The following is a 24,631-nucleotide window of genomic DNA, read 5'->3' on the forward strand; positions in this document are numbered from 1 at the left end:
GCAATAAAAATGTCAGTTGTAACTAGTATTTATCATTATTGCTGTTACCCAGGGTTAAAGCTTGGTACATTTGAATAAGACTCTTCTCACTGGTGGAAAGAATGACACTCAATGCTTGAGGGGTGGAGTAGGTACAAAATGTGTTGAAAAGGAGACACATTCTTCCAACTCCCTTCTTAAAGAGAAGACCCACATGATTCCAGATCCTTGGGAAAGGTGGGAGGGATTCAAGAGAAAGACTTGAGAAGGCAGATAGATAGCTGAAAGCTAGCTCCTATCACGTCCCTAGGTCCAGCTCCCACATGGGTAATACATACCCTACATTGGGATTAGTGATGGTGATGGTACTGGCATTTTGAAAAGGTAATCCCAAACAACAAAAAAGCATTTACTAAGTACCTACTACCTGTCTGAGACTATGACTTATCTTGCTGCTCCCTAACCCTATAGGTTAGCTGCCCACAGATACTCTAAAAGTTCCAAAATTTTATATGACAGCTCCCAGGCCAATGGTAGCATCTGGGATCTTATCAGGAGAGACTCAAAAAAAATTTTTTTTACATGGTAATCATTTGTAATCCAAGGAACAGCCTATATTCCTCTAGACTGTGGGATAAGAAAATGAACTAGCATTTGGAGAAGACACAAGAACAAATCTTTTCTCTCAAGCATAAAGACACAGGCATGCTTTGCCAGATTCAGTGACAGGCTTGGTTCAATCACATCTGTTCAGCAACCCACAGTGCATCTACCTTCCTCGACCACAGAAACAATCATGATTTTTGACAAAAAAAGTTGTAATGACTCATAGAGCTCTAAAAGGTCTGTAAAGCACTTAAACTACATGATCTCATGTGAGCCCTACAAAAAACCTAAGTGTAAAGTATCTCTGATATTAGAAGAGGAACTGAGACTCAGAGGCAAAATGACTTGACCACTGTCACAAGGTTAAGAAGTATCAGCGGCAGTATGTAGACTCACTCGGAGATTATTTAGTGAATCCTCTTCAATTTACAGATAAAGAAACTGAGGCCCAGAGATTAAAGTGACATACTAAACACAGAGGCATTAAAATGTCTAAGCATGGATTTGAACCTAGATCTCTCAGTCCAAAGGCAGTGTTCCTTTCATGACACATCCAGCACCTAGGTCTCCCTGAATTTACTGAGTACTCCATCCACCATGATTTAGATAGGTAATTATTGCTAGCTAATCTCAACTGGGCCCTCGCTGCAGCAGGACATTCCTGCTTCTACTTTATAATTCATTTCTTATCACATTAACTAAAACTGTCCCAAACTCTCTGCTTTTCTTTTAAATCTCCCCTATCACTGCCTCCCCTCCATTCTCTATACTGAGAATATTTACCTTATAATTCATAAAAAGATGAGGCTGTTCACCAAGAGTTCACTCTTCTCCCAATCTCCTCTCACATACACCCTGCACCCCCTGACACAATCTCCCACTATCTCCTTTGCTCCCACCTCTGATCATGACATAGTTTGCTTGTCAAGACAAACCCTTTTACTATGTACCATTGATCTCACCCCCAAACATCATTCCCAAAAGATTGCCCCCATCATCATTCCCACTCTCTCTTATCTTCAGTAGCTTTCTCTCCACTGGCTGCATTCTGGCTGTCTACAAATACTTCCAAACCTCCTCAATACTTGAAAAATCTTCATTAGATCCTCAGTTACATATCCTTTCTAACTCCTTGAGAAAGTTCTCTAAAATTAGGGCCTCTACTGATTGTGGTACCAGGCTTTCCTAAACCCTGTGCTGTCTAGTTTCAGTCCTATCACTCAAATGAAATTGTTCTCTCCAAAGTTACTAAGAATCTGCCAAATCTAATTGCCTCTTCTGAATCCTTATCCTTCTTGATGAGCATTTGACATTGTTGATCACTTACTCCCCGAAGATGTGTCTTTTCCATCTGACTATTCCATAGTCTCATTTACCATATTGTCATCCACACTACACTCAAGAGTAGGTGGATGTCTCCCAAGGTTCTGCCCTTGGTGACCACATAAACACCCATGAAATCAATTACCATTTCTATAATTAATTAGCCCTCATCTCTTTCCTGATATCTAGTCCCATATCACCTACAAACTGTCTTGTAGGGCATTTAAATTGATTGGCCCAGGGTGGTTACGTGGCACAGTGAATAGAGCACCAGCCCTGGAGTCAGAAGGACCTGAGTTCTTATCTGGCCTCAGACACTTAACACTTACTAGCTATGGGACCTTGGGTAAGTCACTTAACCCCAAATGCCCTGCCCTCCCCCTCCAAAAAAAATTGATTGGCCCTTAAGCATATCAAACTCAACAGGTCTAAAAGAGAATTTCTCTTTCTCCCCCAAATCCTCCCTTTTTCTGATTTTCTCTATTATTGTATTTTGTGCAACTCTACCTCACTTAAATCCATCCAATTTATATAAGTCATCACCCCATTATGTCATTGGTCCTCCTCAGAAATAAAGGATGAACACCAACATTATGATGTTGGGAACTAAAATCCTTCCAACTTACCCAGATTCCAAACCTCAGTGTCATTCTGGAATATTAATTGCTCCCCTCCCATATCTAATTCACTTTCTCACCTTGCAATTTCTTTCTCTATAAATTCTCTCACATGCATTCCCTTCTCTCCACTCGAATAGCCGCCACCTGAGTTCAGCTTCTTGCCTGGACTATGGCAACAGCTTTTAAATTCATTTCCCTGCCTTATGTCTCTCCTCATCCTCCAGTCATCTGCCAAAGTGATTTTCTTTAAGTGTGAATCTAATACCCCGACCTGATAGCAACTATTTTGCCAAGGATCAACTTTTTGTTATTCAGTCATTTGAGTCATGTCCAATTCTTTGGGTCACCATTTGGGGTTTTCTTGGCAAAAACACTGGAGTATCCAGCTCATTTTACAGATGAGGAAACTGAGGCAAACAAGGTGAAGTGACTTGCCCAGGTCACACAGCTCATAAATGTCTGAGGCTAGAATTGAACTCAGGTCTTCCTGACTCCTGGTCCAGCTTTCTTTCCTAGCTGCCCCATATCATAAGCATTTAACAAATGTTTGTTGGGGTGGCTAGGTGGTGCAGTGAATAGAGCACCAGCCCTGGAGTCAGGAGAACCTGAGTCCAAATCTGGCTTCTGACACCTAACACTTATTAGCTGTGTGACCTTGGCCTTAACCCCAATTGCCCTGCCCTCTCCCTCCAAGAAGCAAAAAAAAAAAAAAAAAAAAAAAAGGAAAAAAAAACCCAAATGCTTGTTGACTGATTGATTGACTAAAGTGTATCTAGAGAAACCTCCTAATACAGATAAGAAATGTGACCCACAGAGAGGTCAAGTGAAAAGCTCTATGTTAGACAACTTGCAAAGCCCCCTGGAGAGCACAGTGAGTAGAACACTGTACCCAGAGACAGGTGTCTAAAGCACCAAAGATAAAAGCCTTTGCCATTTAAAGGTCTTCTCTACATGGCCCCTAGCTATCCTTCCAAGGCTCTTTACATTCTGCTCTTCTAAGGGTGCTCTGTCTTTTGTCTCTCTCCCACAACACTCCATCTCTCATCCTTTTGTCTCCTTCCTAGCTCTTCCCTATGACTGAAATGTTCTGCTTCCCAAACTCCAGCTCTTAGAATCTCTTAGCTTCCTGTAAGTCTCAGCCCAAGTGCCAAATTCTGCAGGACACACCTCCTTCCCCAGAGTTTAGAACCTTCCACCTACTCTGTATGTGCCTTATACGTGGATCTGTATGTGTTGTCTACCCCCTCCCCATTTGGATGTAAGCCCCTTGAGGGAAGGAATCTTTTTTTATGCTTTTTCTCTGCATTTCTAATGCTTGTTGACAGATTGATTAACTAACTAAAGCATTTTAGTGCAACCCCCTATATCAGATGAAGAATATGACTCCCAGAGAGCACAAGTGAGTACTCTTTCTCAGACTTGTAAGGGCCCAGTAGGGAGCACAGTGAGTGCTATACAGTTATCCCTTCCACATTGCAGGGGGCAGGGGGTAGTGGTTAGCGGGACCCCCCCCATCTGAAAAATCTGCATAAGATTTTTCAGCCCTCCTTTTGTACCAGAGAAGAAGTCTACATTTTTTTCTTTTTTCTTTTATGGGGTATTTACAGTACCCTATTGTAAAATTTGGGTTAAGTGTTTCATCATAGACTCTGGGTTATTTGTTGGCCTTCATCTGTCATCTGTGGTTGCTGCAAACCTCCAAAAAATTCCTATTTAATTTCTTATGCTGACCCTCTATATACCAACCCCATGATGGTGAAAGTCATATGTGGAAGGGATAAAAATACTTAAAAGAGACAGGAAGATCTGAATTCAAATCATGCATCACTCCATTGCTAGCTAGGTAATCCTGGGTAAATCAATTGATCTCATGCATGGATTGGATTTGGTGGCCTCCAAGGTCCCTTCCAACTCTAAAGCTATGAATCTATGACCCTGATATGAAGGTCTAGACCTCAACTCCCCTGACACACATTCTCCAATGCTTTTCCCATGATACCATAGATCACCAACAATCCAGTAACTTCAAAATCTTTTTAGTTCTACCTAAATACTATCAATTATTGTGTCTAGGAAGATGTTTTCTAAGTTTAGTTCAAAACAAATCAAGAAACATTTATTTAACATGACATGTGTCAGGTGGGAGGGATACAAAGGAAAAAACAAATAAATGGTGCCTCCCCTCAAAGCACTTATGTTCTTTTGGGGGGGGGGGAGTAGATAATATATAAACAAATAAATATAATGCAAAATAATTTGAAAGAAGAGAAAACACTAATAACTGAGAGAAATAGAGATGGTTTCATGGAGGGGGGGGGAGCCTGAGTGAAATCTTGAAAGAAGTTAAGGACTCTAAGAAATAGAGGTGAGGAAAAAGTATCTTCTAGTTATGGGACACACCTGGTACAGAGACACAGTGAAAGGATATGGAATGCCAAATTCAGGGAAGGCTAATTTGACGAGAACATAAACATAATGTGTATTAAAAGAAGTAAAATGAAATAAGTCTGGAAATTTAGCCTGGAGGTAAAAATATGAAGATATTTAAATATTAAGCAGAAGAGTTTATAATTCATTCTAAAGGCAATAGGGAGCCAATATCACTTCTTGAATAAGGGAGTGTCAGTGGGATTTTCATAAGATTGTCTTGGCATCTCTATGGAAGATAGATTGATAAGGGAAGATAGAAGATAAGGAAAGAAAAAATGGATAACAAAGAGGCTAAAAGTTTGAGCCTGTTCCTACACAACTCAAAACACCTAGAAAGAATTATGAAACTACCTTGATAACATCACGCTACTAGTTTTCTATAACAACTTCTTAGACAATTCCGCAGATCTGATCAAGCATTTTCCCTTTGACATTACAATTATAAAGAGCTCTCTAAATCCATTTCCTTAAAAATTCTATTTTATATGTTAGGTCATACCAGTTTTACATCAATCCAATGGACCTAATGAGTTGGGACCAATTCATGATTGGGAACACAAGAAGGAACCAACTTTTTCCCTTGTTATTGGGGAGGTACTAAGAAATCATAACTTGGGAAAAAATAAGAATTGTAAAAGTGAATTTAACCCATATATACTCAAAATGCATAGGATGGGAATAGATCTTTTCCATCCTGATTTTAATGACAGTTACAAATATTGTGGTACTCATTTGAACCTTCAAATGTTTAGAATTAAATAGTCAAAATATTCTCATTCTAGAAATCTAAAATCTTCCAGGCAATAAATAAAGCAAAGAAGCAAGTAAAAGAAGTTGTAGTTAATCCGGATAATCTAAGAAAAAAAATTTAATAACCCATTTATTTATGTGAATAACTATTTTCAATCTTATTTCAACAATTCCAAATGTGAATATCCCAATGAACTGTTATTTGTCAACTCATGGGTAGGAAATCCTTCTGCCAACTAAGATCAAGTAGCTATCCATCCATGATGACCTATCCAACTGCTATGGGGTAAATGGAGACAATTTTAAACTAAGTAACTTCCCAGAGTCCAACCATTAGTATGTGTCAGAGGTAGAATTAACAAGGGAAGGTTTTGGCTCAAAACCCAGCGTTCTACCCATTGTGCCACATTTTCTCCATTAAATTTCCATAGCATATTAAAAAGAAACTCTTTTTACAAAATATTAAAAACTGGTTCAATTTCCATGGTGATAATATGTCTCCCAAGAAAACAACAAAATTTAAAAGGTTTATCTCAACTTTCAGCTCTTCTAACTTACCTCAGTGTGAAATGATCCTCAGTGCAATTTCTAGAGACAGAAACAGGAAAAGTCAGAATTTCTCCTTGTTTGGCAGTCTTGGCCACATAGTGGATGGCAACATTGCTATCTAAGTGAAGTTCCCTCCAAGTAGGGCTCCCACTGTGAGTCTGGTAGAGAAACACACTCCCAATCCTCTGCAAGGGAGGACCCACTTCATCAATATCATTGTGGCCTGGTCGGATTCCATTATTTTTCCTCGTCTCTTCCTTGGTACAATCTCCTTTGTCATCTCCAGGTTGGATGGAATAGTAAAGCTCTACAGGACTTCCTTCTGATTGATCCATGGACTTTTTCCTCCCTGCAACCACAGTTGGGGGGCTGAACCAGCTGGACAGGAGCTCCAACTGGGCTACACACAGGCCAAGCTCCCCTGCCAGGCGGCAGCTGCCCCTCACCTCCCTGGTCTCCCTGAAGGCAAACACTCGGAGGCAGGGCAACCTCTCTGTGGTGCTATGGTCATCCCAATCCCTGCCCACTATGTAGAACAGGATCTGAACTCTGGGCCTACTCAGGTAGATTTTATCACTCATGATGTAGGCTTTTAGCTTCCAATTGAGAGCAAACTTATTGGTAGATCCAAATGGATTGGAAGGCAACAGGAGGTCTTGGGGCACAAGTTGTTCTACAGAAAAAGGCCCATAGCTGGCGTTCAAGGAAGGTGCCATCTTGGATTTGTAAATCAGAAAGGATTCCACTCTAGATTGCAAGCTTGAGTTTCTCATGATGTCCTGGTTGGCTTCCTTGAGGAAGAAGGAGATATCAGCATTGTTGATACGGTAGCTCACGGGAAGGTAGGTGGGCAGCAGGGAGAATCTCTGGATGCTCTCTAAGATTCCTCGGCTCTCTGACACTGTGGGGAGGAAATAAAAGCTTAGGTGTCAGTTGAAAATCCCAAAAGGAAGCCATAAAGCAATTCATTTTATGGCTATTAATTCTCTTGAACCTGGCACAATGCTCTTTGGGGTTGGGCTTTATGGAATAGTGGATAGACCTCTGGGCATGGAGTTGGGAAGACTTAGGCTTGAATATTCCCTCAGATATCTGTTAGCTGCTCACTACCTGCACAAATCACTTAGCTTCTCTGGTTTTAGTTTCCTCACCCACAAAATGAGGGGGTTGGACTTCATAGCCACTAAAGTTCCTTCTAATGCCAAAGCTGTAATCCCATGATAACAGCTCATTTCTGTTTTGTTTTAAATTGGACAAAGTGCTTTCCCTATCAGCAAGTCTTTGAGGTCAACAGCTTAACTATTTTATCCACATTCTGTAGATGGGGAAACTGAGGCTCAGAAAGAAAAGTTAATAAAAAATCATCATTATACTAAAATCTCTCAATAACTCTATGAATAGTATATTGTTATTCTTTTTTGAACTGTAACTATAATATCACTGATTATAGGGACCTCCCTTGACCAATGTAAATTGATATCTGCTCTATAGCATACAATCTTTGACAGATGAGTTTAGTGTTTAGCACAGTGGCTTACACAAGGTAGGTGATTAATAAATGTTTATTTTGACTGACTGACAGTTGCCTGGGGCATTGAGAGGTTAAGCCAGTCTTTCCAGGTCACATTACCAACACTGAGAGAGACAGGATTTAAGCTTTTGTCTTCCTGATTCAGAGACAGGCTCCCTACCCATTATGCCACTTTCTCCTAAGGCAGCCCAATCCAATTTGGATAGTTCTAATTGTTGTGAAAATTGTTATTGGCCCCATTTTACAGATGAGGAAACTGAGACTCAGTTATGTTTGGTGACTAGCCTGTAACCATAATGTTAATAATAGTAATAATGATTCTGTACATTTTACTATTTCTTTTCTGGCACTATACCTGTGAAATTAGATAGCACAAACATCATCACCATTAATTGTCATTCATGGTAACAATAATAACAATTATCATGGTACAAATGAGAATACTTTCCTGAGCTCACCTAACCAGCAAATTTCAGAGCCAGCATTTAAATTCTGTTCTGTTCTGACTCTAGGTTAAGCCCTCTTCCCACCATGTTTCTTTTTATCTTACCCATACAACAAACGTTTAATTTGACTCAAATTTTTAAAAGAATGCATTAAGCTCATATTTCATGACAAGTACTATCAATAGATTCTGAGGACACAGAGACAAAATGAGATAATGATTGCCAACAAGGATCTTATATTGGGAAGAACCAACTTGTGCACATGTAAGTAAATATGAAATCAACATAAGATGATTTTTTGGGAGGACAGATCTAATTTGAAGGGTAGTTTAATAATAATATAACAATAAGTTCAGAGGGCACAATAGAAGGCCAGTGTGGGAAAGGAACACCAGAGGTATGGCAATTATGTGAAAGGGTGGTTAGGAAAGGAAGATACATGCTAGCTGGCCTGCCACTCAGAAGTGCAAGAATATCAAGGAAGGTTATAGGACAGTTGCATGTATCCACTGGGGTTTCAGTGGTGATGGGGGAACTAACCATCATTGAAATCTGCCAGAAGGAGCCTTGTAAAGTGAGACCAAATGACAGAAACCTAGGACACTCTTTTCCTGAGGGAGACCTGAAGGGAAATGCTTCTTAGCCCCAGGAGTTTGCTCTACCTGAGTCCTCGACAAATAGGAGTTCTGACTGGCCCATAAATAAACAGGATGAGTTGACCTGAATTTGATTTGTCCCGAATCTTTTACCAACAGCTCAAAGGCACAGAACAGAAGTAGCTTCCATAAAAAAGAACAACAAAGGTCCTTTCTAAATAAATTACTTTTTCAATGGAAAATAATTTTCTTCTCTATTTTTGCTCTTTTCCTGGAGTCATGTGTAAAATACAGAAACAAAAATGCAGAACCAGCATATCCACTGTATGCTCAAGCCAACCAGCCAAGTCAAATATTCTTTATTAAGCTAATTGGATGCCAGACACTATACTAGGCCCTGGGAATACAAAGTACGGCAAACAAAAACTGGTTCCTGCACTCGAGGAGTTTATAGTCTAATAGTAAAAACAAAATACAACTATATACAAACAAGCTATATCCAGGATAAATTGGAGCTTATCTTAGAGGAAAGGCACTATCAGCATTAGGAAAAATATACTACTTTTTCTGGGAACTCTTGCTTCCCAAAAATTCACAACAAATCACATTCCAATCATTCCCACTAAGTCTCCACTAATTGTAAGGTTTGGCATCTATTGGTATGTTATTCCAAAGGACAGCACCAATAAATGACAGAATCACAGAAATTCAGAACTCAGTGAGACCTCAGAGTGTAGCCAGTGATTGAAGAAAATTTTCATCTATGTCATACCCTATAAAGTCACCCAGGCTGATTGAAATCATTTCAATGCACCTTCTAGGTGTTATCTGGGTCTTCTGTAGGTCTAGGCACACTTGTTTTCTGAGGCAACTGGGGATAGGTTACACTTTTTTTTTTTTAAAGGATTTAATTAGGTTTGGTGATTTGCCTGAAATAATAGCAACAACAATAATAATTCTGTTTATTCTAGGGGAACATGTATTATGTTTTCCTTTTAACTATGAACTATAGAATATGCCAAGGACCTTCTGTCTTCACTAGAAGGTTGCACCCCCCCCCCCACTATCATTATCTCTAATATCTCTCATTTCAAGTAGTCTTTATCTTTTTTTTTTTTAAAGCAATCGGGGTTAAGTAACTTGCTCAAGGTTACACGGCCAGGTGTTTCTGGGTGGGTGCTAAGTGTCTGAGCCCGGGATTCAATCCCAGGTTATTCTGACACTGGAGCCGGTGCTCTTACTCGCTGTGCTACCTGGCCACCCCTCAAGTAGTCTTTATCTACTGACTCCTTCTCTGCTTACTGCAAACAGGCCAATGTCTCCTCCATGCTCCAAAAACCCTCATTTGATCTGATCTTCCATGCTACCAATAGTCCTATATTCTCCTATTCTTAGTTAAACTCCTTCAAAAAGTCACTGCCACTCAATGCCTCCTCTTCCTCTCATCTCACTCACTTCTAAACACATTGTAATCTGGCCTTTGGCTTCTAACTGACCACCCTCTTTTCCAGATACACTCTCCTCTATAAGTTTTCATCCTTGACCTGATCCTAATTGTTGATATCCTTCAAGGTTCTGTCCCAGGCCTTTGTCTCTTCACCTTATTTTCCTTGGTAATCTCATCAGCTCCACTGGGTTCAGTTATCACTTCTCTGCAAATGATTCCCAGATTAAAATTTCATAACTTTTCAGAACTCCCATCCCCCATTTTCAACTTCCTGCTGGACATCTTGAAACAGATTTCATGTAGGTATCTCAAATTCAACAAGTCCAAAATATCATTCGCAATTTTTCCCCCAACCCTCCTCCCCTCTAAGCTTCCCTGTTATTATCAAGGGCACCACGTGCCCTCCCAGTCATATAGATTCACAAGCTTTGTGTCATTCTCAACTCCTCATTCTTACCCCATAGATCCATTCTGTTTCCAAATCTTGACATTTCTAGCCACTACACTATGACGTGCTCTCATACATCTCATCTGAAATATTATAAGTTTAATAATTGGTCCCCTGCCTCAATGCATTAATGCATTCTCCACTCAGCTGCCAAAGTTATTTTCCTAAAGCCCAGGTCTAGCCATGCTATCCTCCTGCCCAGTAAGCACCAATGGTTCCTTCACAACCTGTCTCCTTCCTACCTTTCTAGTTTTTCTCATACTTTACTCTCCACCAAGTGATCAATATCACAGCTGTTTTGAACTATTTCCTGTATTTCACATATGACCCTTCATTTGCCCTCTCCGAGCCTTTGTCCTGGCTGTTTCCCATACCAGAAAGGTTCTCCCTCTCATCTCCTCTTGAAATCCCTGACTTCTTTCAAGATTCAGTTAATATGCTCCATTGTGCAGAACTTCCCATTCACCCAATATGAGACTTCTCCATGGAGGTTGCCTAACTTCTACTCTTTATGCATCTTATACATACTCATTTATTTACACATTGTCTCTCCAACTAGAAGATAAGCTCACTGAGGGCAGGGGCTCTTTTGTGGTTTTAACTTCTTTTTTATTTCTAGATTTTAGCAGAGTGCATATGATAAGTATTTAATAAATGATGATTGATTGAGATTCTATGATAGAAACTGAGGGAAGGAAGAAAAACCAAAATTGTCTCTCCCTTCAAGGCATCTACATGCTGCTGGAGTAGGGGTGCAAGCCACACATGTACATATAAGTAAATTTAAAACAATACAAAAGAAATATATATCATAATAAGTAATACATCATAAAATTCATACAAAATAAATTTCAAATAAATAAACACTAATACAGTGATTTCTGGGGCAAGGGGGAGAGTTGGGAAAGGCTCCTTATTGGAGATGATGACTGAGCTGAGTCTTCAGGGGAGCTTGGAGTTCCAGGAGATGGAGGTGAAGTGGGAGAACATTCTGTGCATGAGGGGAAGCCTGTGCAAAGATGGAAAGTAAGGAGGTGAACAGATGATCCTCAAAGTAGCTGGTTTCCTGGAAGAGCTATATCAATCATTCTTGACTCACCTCAATGCTATAGATCACACTTTAGCTGTAGTGCCCAACAATACTTCGGGCTAACTGTCAAGACGGCTTTTCATTCCTTTGCAAAAGTAAGCAACCAAGACACACTCAGTTAAACATTAATCGCCGGCACCAAAGCCTGAGGACCTTTTCTGTCTGAATACCTGACCCCTGTTTCTCAAGGGCACAAACCTTAATTGTGCGATAAATTACATATTTCGGGGCAGCAACCTTCGCTCCCTCCACTTACAGAGACAAGCAACAGGAGGTCACGGCGGGCATCACTCAAAAGGAACTAATTTTTGTAGCTTTATTCCACAAATGGCCTATTAGTCCTTTCTCTGGGCATCTGACCTCAATGTTTAGCATCCAGAAGAATCCCGGGGCTTGACCTACAGTGAATGTTACTTATTACAAAAATCCAAAAGTGCCAATTATGTTCCAGGAGTTAATATAAAAGACCAAAAGTAAGCTTGCTATCCCTGAGACCCATAAAAGAATGGATTATTAGTACCTTAGAACACCAGGGTGACACAGGACAGAGCAAAGTGTCAAAGTAATATATGGGGGAATCTCGGTTCCTAATCCATCAAGAGGGGAAGGCACCTTGGGTTTTAAAGAAAATGGTGCTGGGATATCTGTTGGCTTGTCATCAGCTTCAGAGAGATTAGAGCTCATTTTAATAGACTGAGAAAAACTGGAGCAGAGTAATTTTGTCACAAAAAAATTATTTCTGCTAATGTATAAGGGACAATTTTATCTTGGGATCATGGCGTCAAAGATTTAGAAGTAGAGAGAATGTCAGAGGCCACATTATCCAACCCCTTCCTAAAGTGAGACAGGAAGAAGTAACCTGCCTAAGGTCACAAACCCAGTCCTCTGGCTTCAGATCCAGTACTGCCTCTCACAGTCCTTTCCCTCCCTCCTTCTTTAGACCAGTGATAACAACAGCAATTATAACAGCATTAATATAATACTTTAAGGTTTCCAAAGCACTTTATGTATTTATCTTGTTTGATCCTCAACAGCAATGTTATGAGGTAGGTGTTATTATTATCCACATTTTGCAGAAAAGGAAACTGAGGCTAGGAGAGGTAAATAATTTGCCCAGGGAGGCAAAGTTAGTATCTTAGATTAAATCCAAACTGAGGTCTTCCTGACTCCAAGTCCAGTGGTCTGTACATTGAACTACCTAACTACCTCAAGGAAGACACTCACCTTCCTTTGCAAAGCTAATGTTATCATCTTGAGCCTGGGGATTTGGTGGTTCTTCCAAGCCTCCCACAGGACTTGATGCACAGATAATCCCTACCTTCTACCCATTTTGAATCTTTTTATTTTTTTTAGGTAATAGTGGTTAAGTGACTTGCCCAGGGTCACACAGCTAGTAAGTAGATTTGAAATCAAGTCGTCTTGACTTCAAGGTCAGTGTTTTATCCACTGTGGCACCTAGCCATCCCTATTCTACTTTCTTTAAAAATATTTTTATAATGAACATAACAAACATGAGACCATGTTGCATAATGGATTGTATGCTGAAATCTGGAGTCTAGATGCCCTAAGTTCAAATATTACCTCTTGTTGCTGCCCCAGGATGTATCATTTGTGCCACAATTAAGGTATGCATTCTCAAGAAGTGGTGATATCAAGTGTTCAGATCCCCTCTCTAATGCTCACTGCCTATATGAGCTTGGCAGACCACTCAGCATCCCTGGGGTGCAGATTTCACATCCACAAAATGAGGGCATTGGACTAGATTGCCTTTCAGGTCACTTGCAGTCCTGGATTTATGATTCTATGATTTCCATGCACACCAGGTTGCTTCAGGTCTTCATCATTCTTCACAGAAGCTCAGATTTAGGGCTGCATCAAAGTAACTGAATCTAACCCCTCTCATTTTTCAGATGAGGAAACTGAAGTCCCCAGAGGTTAGAGAACTTGCCCCAAATCTCAAAGCTAGTAAGTATGAGGATTCCTGTTATAAAAGTCTGACCTCATTACTTCCCCTCCTCTAGACCTACAAAGCTCTGCAAAACCTATACTTAAGTCCAAACTTCTTAGATCGCTCACTATTCAATGCTTTCCAGTACTAGTCCCAATATGCTTTTTCCAGTTTGCTTTCTCATTATTCTTGTGAATATAAACCCTCTCCCTGTCTACTCACCATCCTCCAAATATATAATGCATCACCTCTGCCTCTGTTAATCTAGTGTGGGAAGCTAGGTGGCTCAGTGAATGGAGTGCCAGGGCTGTAGCCATGAAGACTCATCTTCCTGAGTCCATATCTAGCCTCCAATACTTATTAGCTATGTGACCTTGGGCAAGTCACTTGTCCCTGTTTGCCTCAGTTTCTTCATCTGTAAAATGAGCTGGAGAAGGAAATGGCAAACCAGTCTAGTATCTTCACCAAGAAATCCCCAGATGGAGTCACATAGTTGGACATGACTGAAAGATGACTGTTAATGTGGTACAATCAACCCAGAAGGCTACCCTTCCTAACACTTCCTATCAAAACTCTTTCTATTGTTTGAGGTTCACTTCAAAGGCAACCTCCGCATCAAAACTTGCCTGATCATCCTATTCAGAAGTGATCTTTCTGATCTCTGAATTCTTGTAGCACTCTGAAGTTTCTTTAGGGCCCTTATCCTATATGACCACAAACTAAACAGGAATTATTTGTGTACATATCTTAATTCCCCTGCTAGGTTGTAAGCTAGGTGGCTCTCCTTGTAGGGAATTAAGAATCTGCCTTATATACTAGAGTACCTCAAATGACACCAAATCTCTCTAATGGAGTTTTGAAAGTAGGAACAAACTCCATCTTCCTATGCTGGCCATTTTCACGGGCTATCTGTCATGGTTGGGATTCTCTCCCTACTCTTCTCCATCCTGGCCTTCCAGGTTTTCTTTACTTCTCAACTAAAATACCACCACCTACAATGTCTTTCCCCATTCCCCTTAATACTAGCACCCACTCTCTGAGATTATCTCTAATTTATCCTGTTTATATCTTCTTTGGACATGGTTGTTTGCATGTTGCTTCTCCCATTAAACTCCAGAACCTTCCTTTGTTCTCTATGCTTAGCACAGAGAAACTGTTTAATAAATGTTGACTAACTTTAAAAAAAGAAAGGAGGATTAAAGGATCATAGATTCAAAGCAAAACTAGTACTTTGGAGGCCATCTAGATGAATAAAGTAGGTCCCAGAAAAATTAAAAACTACCCTAAGGTCACAAAGATGGTAAGAGTCAGGATTTGAACGCAGGTCTTCTGACTAGGAATCCAACTCTTTTCCCATGGTACCATAGTATGGTTCTACTCTTGGTTCTGTAACTAATCATTCCCTATCTTGCCCTTGCCACTGCCCCCACTTTATCTTCCTTAGCTATCAAATGAAGCATCTGGAGCAGAAAAATCTCTAGTTAGAAAATGGAGTGATTTAAGCTTCAACACAGAGTTTGTCTCCTCCTCTCCCAGCAGATTTTCACAACCATGAACAGTTCAAGGAGTATTTCATTTCACACTGATATTTTATCATGACTTTCCCACCAGGATGTGACAACTTAACATAGCCTGTGGTAGAAAGGTCATTCCTTGGTGTAGATTCACCGAGACAAAGGCCTTATCTTCAGGTCAATTTTATTATAGGAAATGCATCTAGAGAATACACAGGATATTACAAGGATGACTTGTTCATATGTTGTGCAAAGCAAGGAAACTAAGAGAAGATAATTCAACTATCATTTTTTTTTCTATCCAAGGATCACAGAATCTATGGATGGAAGGAACCTTGGAGATCATGTAGTTCAATTCCATCTATACCCCTTGCCCCCAATTTACAGATGAGGAAAATGATGACCAAAGAAGAAGAATCATTTTCCCAATGTCACATAGGTAGCAAGCAGTTACTCAGAACTACTAGACTAGCTGATATTTAGGTCACTGGTTTTCATTTTCCACCTCTGGGGCCAAGTACTCCAAGTCTAAACTCTTCTGAATAGCAATTCTTTAAGTCCTTGAAATGAGCTATCATCTCCAAACTAAGTATTCTCTTATCAGCCTAAACACCCACTATTCGATCAACTAAACCTTGAAGATTAAGCATCCTGGCTGCCCTCCCTCCCCCCCAGAATTTCCCCAGTTTATCAATGTATTTCCTAAAATGTAGCTCCTGGAATTTAATACTCTAGTTCTCTAGCATAAGCTATCAGAAAAACCTCTGGTTTTCTTAATGGGGACTCCACCCCCATGGACATATACTAGTCCTTTTTCTAAGGAATATAACCCTTCCCAGGATGACACAGGGAACTAATCCTTTAGACCAGTGTCATCAAATTCAAATAGAAATTTCTGTTGTTGCTGTTCAGTCTTTTTAGTTGTGTCTGATTTTTTATAACTTCATTTGGGATTTTCTTGGCAAAGATACTGGAGTGGTTTCTCATTTCCTTCTCCAGCTCATTTTACAGATGGGGAAACTGAGGCAGGGTTTAATAGGTTACACAGAGTCAAGCGGTTTACTCAGGGTCACTGTAATGTAATGTAATGCCAAGGAAAGGCAACTTCCTTCCCAAGGTTCAAAATACCAGCATAGGTGCTCTCCATTTTATTCAGTGACCAACCAAGAAGAGAGAAGATCAAAATATGACATCATTCAAAATACAGCATTTACTAAGGGTGATTAAATAATCTCCAAGTACTACCCCACCCCAGGACCTTCCATTCATTCAATCAATTACAAAGTCCCTGTTCTAAATACTACTCTACCCCTAGGCTGTACCTTCATTTAGTCCACCACAAAGCCCCTCTTCTCAAATGGAGATTAGTTTCCAAACATAAGTAAAATACCTTCATTTGTTCAATCACAGAGCACAAAAAGCTCAAAAGTTCCCCACCCCTGGATCACAATTGAATCTACCCCAGAGTTACATCAAGTTTAAGCACAGCACTTAATACCCAAATGGAGGCAAGTTCTCAGCAATCTTGGTTCCAGGGGAGACAAGGCTTAGCAAAGCCACAAGATACATTGCCAGTCTCTTCATTAATTCATCCTCTGTCTGCAGAACAGTCCTAGAACCCCTGAAAACATTAGCAAAACCCTTTCCCAGGATTTCTGTAAACATACAACAAGAAAATCCTTCTTCAGGGCTTCTGAACCAACAGAAAGGTTCCCAGACCCCTGCAACAACAGCACTGTCCTTCACCAGTGGACAGTATTCACTCTGTCTGCAGGACAGTCTCCAGACCCCTGCAACAACAGCACTGTCCTTCATCAGTGGACAGTATTCACTCTCTGTCTGCAGGACAGTCTCAGGGCTTCTTAGCCAACAGCCATGTTCCAGGACTTCTTCAACAAAAAGACTGTCTTTCACCAGTGGACAAATCTGGCAAAACAACGTCAAAACAGACAGACAAAGTACCAGCAAAACAGCCATGTCTCCTCAGTCCTTGGCAGCTCAGTGAGCAGGTCTCAAAAGTCCCCCAGCAATTCTCTCAGTCTCTCTCTCTGCCTCCACGAGGTGCTGCTTCCAAAAAGTTCTTCTGCCTCTCTCTTGTCTCTCCAAATCTACGTCACCAGCTCCTCCCAGTTCGTGTCTCTCTTTTCAAGTCAACAAGTTCATCCCACAGGTGGGATTAACAAGCTCTGGGTTTTAACACAATCAATTTGAAAACCAAGCCAATACAGGGGAATCTTTATATTCCATTACTATCACAGTCACACAGCTAGAAAGTGTCTGGGGCTGGATTTGAACTCAGATCTTCCTGATTCCACTTTCTATCTCTTCAGGTGCATCCATAAACACTAAGGACCAATCAGGAGTTCCCTGTGCCATACAAGCATGGTATGTGCCCCTTGGCAAAGAGCCAGAATATGTGTCCAGTGCCATAGAAGGTGTTCTAGTCCAGAAAATCAGAGATTTCCCTGATTATCTTCATTACAATTCAAGTGTAGTCTGACCAGGTCAGAAGTCAATGACCCCTCTAGTCTTAGGTACTATGCTTCTCTTAACAGATGGCATTTTTGCTACCATAGTATCAGGTATATTCACACTTAACTTTCAATTAAGTAAAATCCCCAGATCTTTTTTTTTCAGACACACTGCAATATACATAATTCATACATCCAAGCTTTTACTTAAGAGGCTGTTTTTTTTATCTCAACCACAAAACTTTTATAATTACTTCTATTATGTCATGTTTTATTAGATTCAATCCAACATTCTAGCCTTTGAGATCTTTTTTTAGATTCTGTCATCCAATATGTCAGTTATCTCTCCCACCTCTACATTATCTAACATTTTGATAAAACATGCCATTTCTAACTTAATCCAAATCATGAATAAAAAATGTCAAATAATACAAGTTTAAGTACAGATCCTCAAGACACTCCACTAGTGATGTCCTTATATGGATCTGGCCATTGCACCATTTCTGCAGTATGCAGCTAAGTGGTACAGCGGATAGGGTGCTAGACTTGGAATCAGAAAGACCTAGCTCTCTCACCTTTCAGTCACTTAACATCTCTGCACCTCAGTTTTCTCTTCTGTAAAATGGGTAAAATTATCACACCTGCTTCATAGGGTTATGGTGACAATCAAATGAATTAATATATGTAAAGCATTTTGAAAACCTTTGACACTATATAAATATTAGCTTTTCATCATCATCATCATCATCATCATCATCATCTAGGGCTCTTCTCCCTATTTCAACCACAAGGATAGAATGGTTTGCTAAAGTCTAGATTAATTATAGCTATAGCATTCCCCTCATCTCCCAGTCTAACACCACCATCAAAACAGGAAATAAGATTAGTCATAAAATCCTTTTTTGATATGTTCCTGCTTTGCCTTTTTTCATATCCCCAATGCTTAGCACAGTCCTTTGCTCATAAGCACTTAATAATAAGCATTTTAATAATGCTTATTGATTGACTGATAAAGTCACAATGGTTCTCTATGATCATTGCTTCTTCTTTTAGATAGTCAATAACTATCTCCTTAAAAAATATTTTCAAAGATTTCTCACCCCACCCCACAGAATCAAAGTCAAACTCACTGAGCTATACATCACAGAAAATCCTCACTCGTTGTTTTCAAAATTGAGATAGTATTTGCCTTTCTTCAGTCTCACTGAACCTCTCCAGTCCCCAGGGGTCCCTCTTAGAGCCTTTGTAACATCTTTCAGAGCTCCCATCTCATCATCATCCCATTTGTTTCCTTTAGCTTCTGTTGACTAATTCTACATTGGCATGGGTCCATTTGACTGATTAGAGCTGGTGCTAATGAAGTTAAGGGCTATGAGTTCCAGCTTAAGCAGATTAGTTTCACATAGAGGAAAATAAGCCATTTCCTGATCACATAGTAAACCCTCATCTCTGGCCAATCTTTTCAAAATCGTATCCCACTGGTCACCAAGGGAACTGGAGGATAGTCTAGATGTATAGCAATCTAAGAGTAGGGAGAGAGCAGGACTATAATTGGGAGCCGGGTTATCTGGATATATGCCAGCAGAGCAGAAGGGAAAGAGCCTAGGATTATAATGAGATCGGGGTTGTGGACCCAGCTCTGCCTCATATAAGTAATGTGACTTTAGATGACCATTCATTTCTCTAGGATTGTAAGATCACTGACAGAGCTGAAGAGACTTTACAAGCCACCAAATGCAACATCCTTTATGGTCAATGATCTGTAAGGTCTTTTCCATCTAGAAATGCTATCTACTAACATATGCATTCTCATTGTTCAATAGATCTTCATAAAAGATCATTGAAGGAATTAACCATTTGCAACTAGGGGACAGAGTGCTAGACTTGCAGTCAGGGATATGTGGCTTCAAATTCTGCCTCTGAAACTAACTAGGTGTATTGTTCCAAGTAAGTCACTGAGACAAGGATTTAGAGCAAAAGGGACTTAATAGATCATCTAAGTGCAACTCCCTTATTTAACAAATGAAGAAACTCAATTGTAGAGAAGTAGAATTGAAGTGAGTTTCAATAGATTTAAGGTTAGTGAAATAGTTGAAATATATTAACACATTTACTACTAACAAATGATTAGGTGGGCAACACAAGTAGGATTATTCCTATTTGTCACGTGTGTAAACTAGGGCTCAGAGAGGCCAAGTAACCTATCCATCATTGCACAGGTAGGAATTGTCAGCTGCAGGGTTCAGACTCAGGTCTCTCCTGAATAGCAGCAGCACCAGCAGCAGTAGTAGTAGTAGTAGTAGTAGTAAAAGAGGTAAAGGAGGAGGAGGAAGAAGCAGACAAGAAAGAGAAGGAGGAAAGAAGAAAGAGGAGGAGAAAAGGAGAAGGAGAACAGGAAGGAGGAGGAGGAGGAAGGGGAGGAAGAGGTGATGGTGACAGTGGAGGTAGTAGATATGGTGTTGGTGGTAGTAGTAGTAGCAGTAGTAGTAGTCATAGTAGTAGCAGTTATTGTTATTGTTTTTGTTACACAGAACTTTTAGGTTTGCAAAGTATTTATCTTATTTCATCCTCAAAACAACTTTCGGAGGATGGTGCTATTATTATTACCTCCATTTTACAGATGAGGAAACTGAAGCCCAGATAGTTTAAGTGACTTGCCCAGGGTCACACTGTTGTAAATGTCTGAGGTCAAATTTGAACTTAGGTAATCCTGATTATAGTTCTAGTATTCTATCTACTGTCATATCTAGCAGTCTTAAATTCAAGCTAAGTCCTCTTTCCATTTGGGCACATTGGTCACCCCTTGGAGGCCCAATGAGATTGTGTTAAAGATACAATCCAACCCTGAAGGTGAATAATCTTTGGCTAGAAAGTGGGAATGCCCTAGAGCATTCAGTTCCTATTTGCCTCTATTCTCAGTCTGCAGCAAAGTTGCTGCATTAAGTAATTCCATATTAAAATGAGCAGCACTGCACTTTATGATTTAAAAAAATGTTTACATTAAAATTTAATTAGTTCAAGGATTAAATTGGTTTCCAAAAAAATACAAAACACTTTTTCCCCCTGCCTGCTTTTAAGGGCAAAACCACTGTGAAAGATCCAAGAAATGATACAGGAAATTGGAGGGCAGCTCCACTAGGAAATTACTGGAAGCAAGGGGGAAGAGGAGTCAGGGAAAGAGGCGTGTAAACAATGACACAAAAGCATATGCACCAGGTGTCCTGTTTTCAGGTTGTCAGACATCCACAGACTGCCCTGCCTGAGCTGTACCCCAGCAGAGTTGCAATTGTGTGCCGCATTGGAAATGCCTCACGCTGGAAGCCCCAACGCAGCTTTACAAACAGGCAGGGGCCCTGACACAAAGAGTTTTACACTGTCTGGAGAATTCTATTCAAGAGAACCAAGGCAGGGAAAGAAGGGAACAATGTGACACCTTTGTGTCTGGGGCACCATCTGGATCCCACCGCTGTGAGCCATATGCAGACTTGGGAACCCTCTCCTTGCACAAGCATGTGAGCACACACAGGCACATCTGAAGACATACACATACACACACACACACCACAAATTAGTCCATCATTCCTGGCCTTGCACAAGATGACATATATTAATGGTATCAGGATACTGCACCATGCAGATTGAAGCACTGTCTCTAGAAGATTATACCCAGTGAGGCCCCTTCCAGCCCTAAATCTGTGATCCTTTCATCTTATGGTCTCTGAAGTCCCTTGAGGTTAAAAAATCTACATTCTTGTAAATCATAGCACACCCTTCAATATTTCAAGGATACATGATATCATAAGTATGGATGCTTTTGTATAAATAAGTTATATCTAGAAGTGAAAGAAGATCACCAAGTCTGACCATCTAGTCTTACTAATAAGGAATTTGACGTCCAGGGAGTTTAAATTATTTACTCAAAAAAGTCACACTGGAAATAAGCAGCAAAATCTGGATTCAGATTCAGGTCTGGTGACTCCAAGTTCAGCACTGCCACAGAGGACAGCTCCCCTACAACTTGGTAGGTGCTTTCTGAGATTCCCTATGGTCAAAACTTAATGATCCTCTACTAGTCAACATGATGACATGTCTCTCAGGTGGTAGCTCTCCGTTTTTAGAAGACAGATAAAGAGTCAATGCCTATATTGCTGGGTAAGTCCTAACAGAGATCATTCTCTGCCAGGGTAGTCCTTGATGAACCACTTTCATACCATTAACGCAGCTAAGGGGTGCAGTATATAAAGCTCTGGACATAAAGACAAGAAGACCTAAATTCAAAATTGGCCTCAGAAATTTACTGGCTTGGTGACCCTGAACAAGTCACTTAACCTCTCTTTATTTTAGTTTCCTTTCTTTTCTTATAAAATGGGGATAGTAATAGCACCCACTCCCCAGAGTTGTGAGGATCAAATGACATCCTTTACAAGTGTTAAGCACTAGTATAGTGCTTGGCTCACAGTAGATGTCAAATAAATGCTTATTCTCCTCCTCCTTTCTTTGGTTTTTAAAATCTCTCTTAACACTACTTAGCACTTGTCATAGAGAGCCATAGTGATCCCCCAATTTATTCATATGTGGAAGAGACCTTAAAACACAGGAGTCATAACAGCGTCAGAGTAGGGAAAGACCTTAGAATGCAGACTGTCACTGGGAAGAGCAGACTTTAGAACATGGAACATACAAGCTGGGATAAACCTCAGAACATTGAAAATAGAATTTCTTACTAATAAGCCTGGGTTTTTTTTGGTTTGTTTTGTTTTTGTCCTTGTACCCAAGCACCTAGCACAATACTTTGTACATATATCAGTTACATGCTTAAGAAATGCTTGTTAATGGGGCAGCCAGGTGGCTCAGCAAGTAAGAGCACTGACCCCAGTGTCAGGATGACCTGGGGATCAAATCCAGGCTCAGATACTTAGCACCACACCCAAAAATAACTGGCCGTGTTACCTTGAACTTAACCCCAATTGCTTTTAAAAAAAATAAATAAATATTTGTTAAATGAAGGAAGGAAGGAATAAAATGTTGATACTGGAAAAGATCTTAGGACATTGAATGTTGAAGATGACAGAGACCTTCAAATCCCCTAGTTCAGGGGTGGGGAGCTATGTGTGGCCTCGAGGCTTCAGTTTCTCCACCCCTGATCCTAGTTCAACCCCCTAATTCTATGTAGGAAGGAAAGACACAACTATATCCACATGGTATGTGGACTCAGAGGAAGGAAATTCTATTTTTGACTGGAAGGACATCCAAGAAGGATATTCTTTAAGGAGAAGATACTCAAGATAGGCTTTAAAAGCATGTGTAGGATTTTATGAAGTAGAGATGAGGTTGGGGACTGAAGGAGGACATCCAAAAATAAGACACCCCATGAGCAAAGTCATAGAGGGAATAAATCACAATCTCTGCATTCTGTCTGAAGGCAGGACTCATCAAATTCCAACAGAAGAGAGGGAAAAGGAAATGCAAAGAAAGTGACATTTGTGCTGTCCATTGGAGTCAGATTGTGGAGAACCTTAAGAAGTAAACTGAGAACGGTATTTTATCTTAGAGGGATTAAATTAATCCTGTTCTGAATGTTCCCAAAGAAGAAAACTAGAAGCAGTGGGGGTGAAATTCCCAAAAGACTTTAAGAGAAGTCCTCCTCTCTGCTGAGAGTAGTTTCACACTAATATTCCAAAGTGATATTTGAATGCAATTTATAAACACAACCCTTGAATAAACAGAAAAATGATGCTACTAGAAAGATGACCTCATCTCCCCTCTTAAAAGGGATATCTAGTGATCAATGAAACACATACTTTAACATAAGCACTATTCTAAATCAGATGCCTCTTGCCTTAATTGAGGATTTGATTTCTAAACTGGAAAGGACTCCAGAGGACAATCAGCAATGAGGGGGTAATATGACCCTCCTTCCTTCCTTCCTTCTTTCCTTCCATACTTTGTTCCTTCCTGCCTTCCTGTCTCCCTCCTTCCTTTTCTCCTTTCCAAACTTTCCTCATTCCTTCCTTCCTTTTCTCCCCCTTCTTTACCCTGTTCTTCCTTCCTTTGCTCCTTCCTTCCCTCTCTCCTTCCTTTCTTCCCTCCTTTCTCTATCCTCCTCAACCCCTTCCCTCTCTATCTGAAAGACAACAGACAGGCATTTATGTCTCCAAATTCCATTTTACCACTTTCAGTGAGCTATACCTACTACCTCTCCCTCCCTTCCAACCTCATGATTACAGTGAAGAAAGGTCCAAGTGAGCCACAACCCAGCCTCTTTTCCATTTCATTTTATTCTGATACAGCTTTTATACCCACATCTGTCAGTCCTCCTGATCATCAGAAACTCATGTCTGAAGAATAATTTATTGTCAGTCTATTGATTAAGATCTGAGAAGGAAGCCAGGTGAAGGCTCCCAGAAATGATTTCATCTCTATTCTTTTGTATCATGAACGTGAATTACAGTAACTATATTCTACTCATCCATTTACTTTCACTTTCCATTATTGTTTTTTTAAAAAGCTCCCTAAATATTGGTTCATATTTGCCATTTCAGTGAAGACAAAAAAGCAGTGAAAACCATGGAATATTTGCATCAAAGTGCAACCTGGCCCACATAAAAACAAAATCACCTGATACTTTCTAAATATTCAAGAAATACCATGCAAATGATTAAAAAGGCATTCAAGGGAGAATTCTGTTTGAGTTTGAAAAATACCTTTTCCCGAGTGTGGAAGAAAAATTATTGATTCCCCATACATATTCCATCAACCTTCCTATATTTAGCAATATCTAGGGAATTAAATCTTGAAATTGTCCTTCCAAGATGGTAATAAGGAAAACTATTCTTTTTTGAAATCCTTCCATGGAATTCGGTCTACACAAAAATCATAGAAT

General features: G+C 40.1%; 1 protein-coding gene across 1 annotated transcript in view; it reads right to left on the reverse strand.

Annotated features, from left to right (window-relative positions):
* Positions 1-24,631, reverse strand: part of LOC138158147 (transmembrane protein 132D-like) — a 983,977-nt gene that overhangs the window by 769,030 nt on the left and 190,316 nt on the right. Inside the window, exon 2 of the mRNA XM_069084195.1 lies at positions 6,267-7,158. Within this exon, the coding sequence (XP_068940296.1) occupies positions 6,267-7,158 (892 nt within the window). The remainder of the gene's footprint in view (positions 1-6,266; positions 7,159-24,631) is intronic.

The sequence above is a fragment of the Petaurus breviceps genome, unplaced genomic scaffold, assembly GCF_028583685.1.
Source record: "Petaurus breviceps papuanus isolate PSGF00001 unplaced genomic scaffold, PetGlider_PUasm1.0 101, whole genome shotgun sequence".
Taxonomy (NCBI): Eukaryota; Metazoa; Chordata; class Mammalia; order Diprotodontia; family Petauridae; genus Petaurus; species Petaurus breviceps.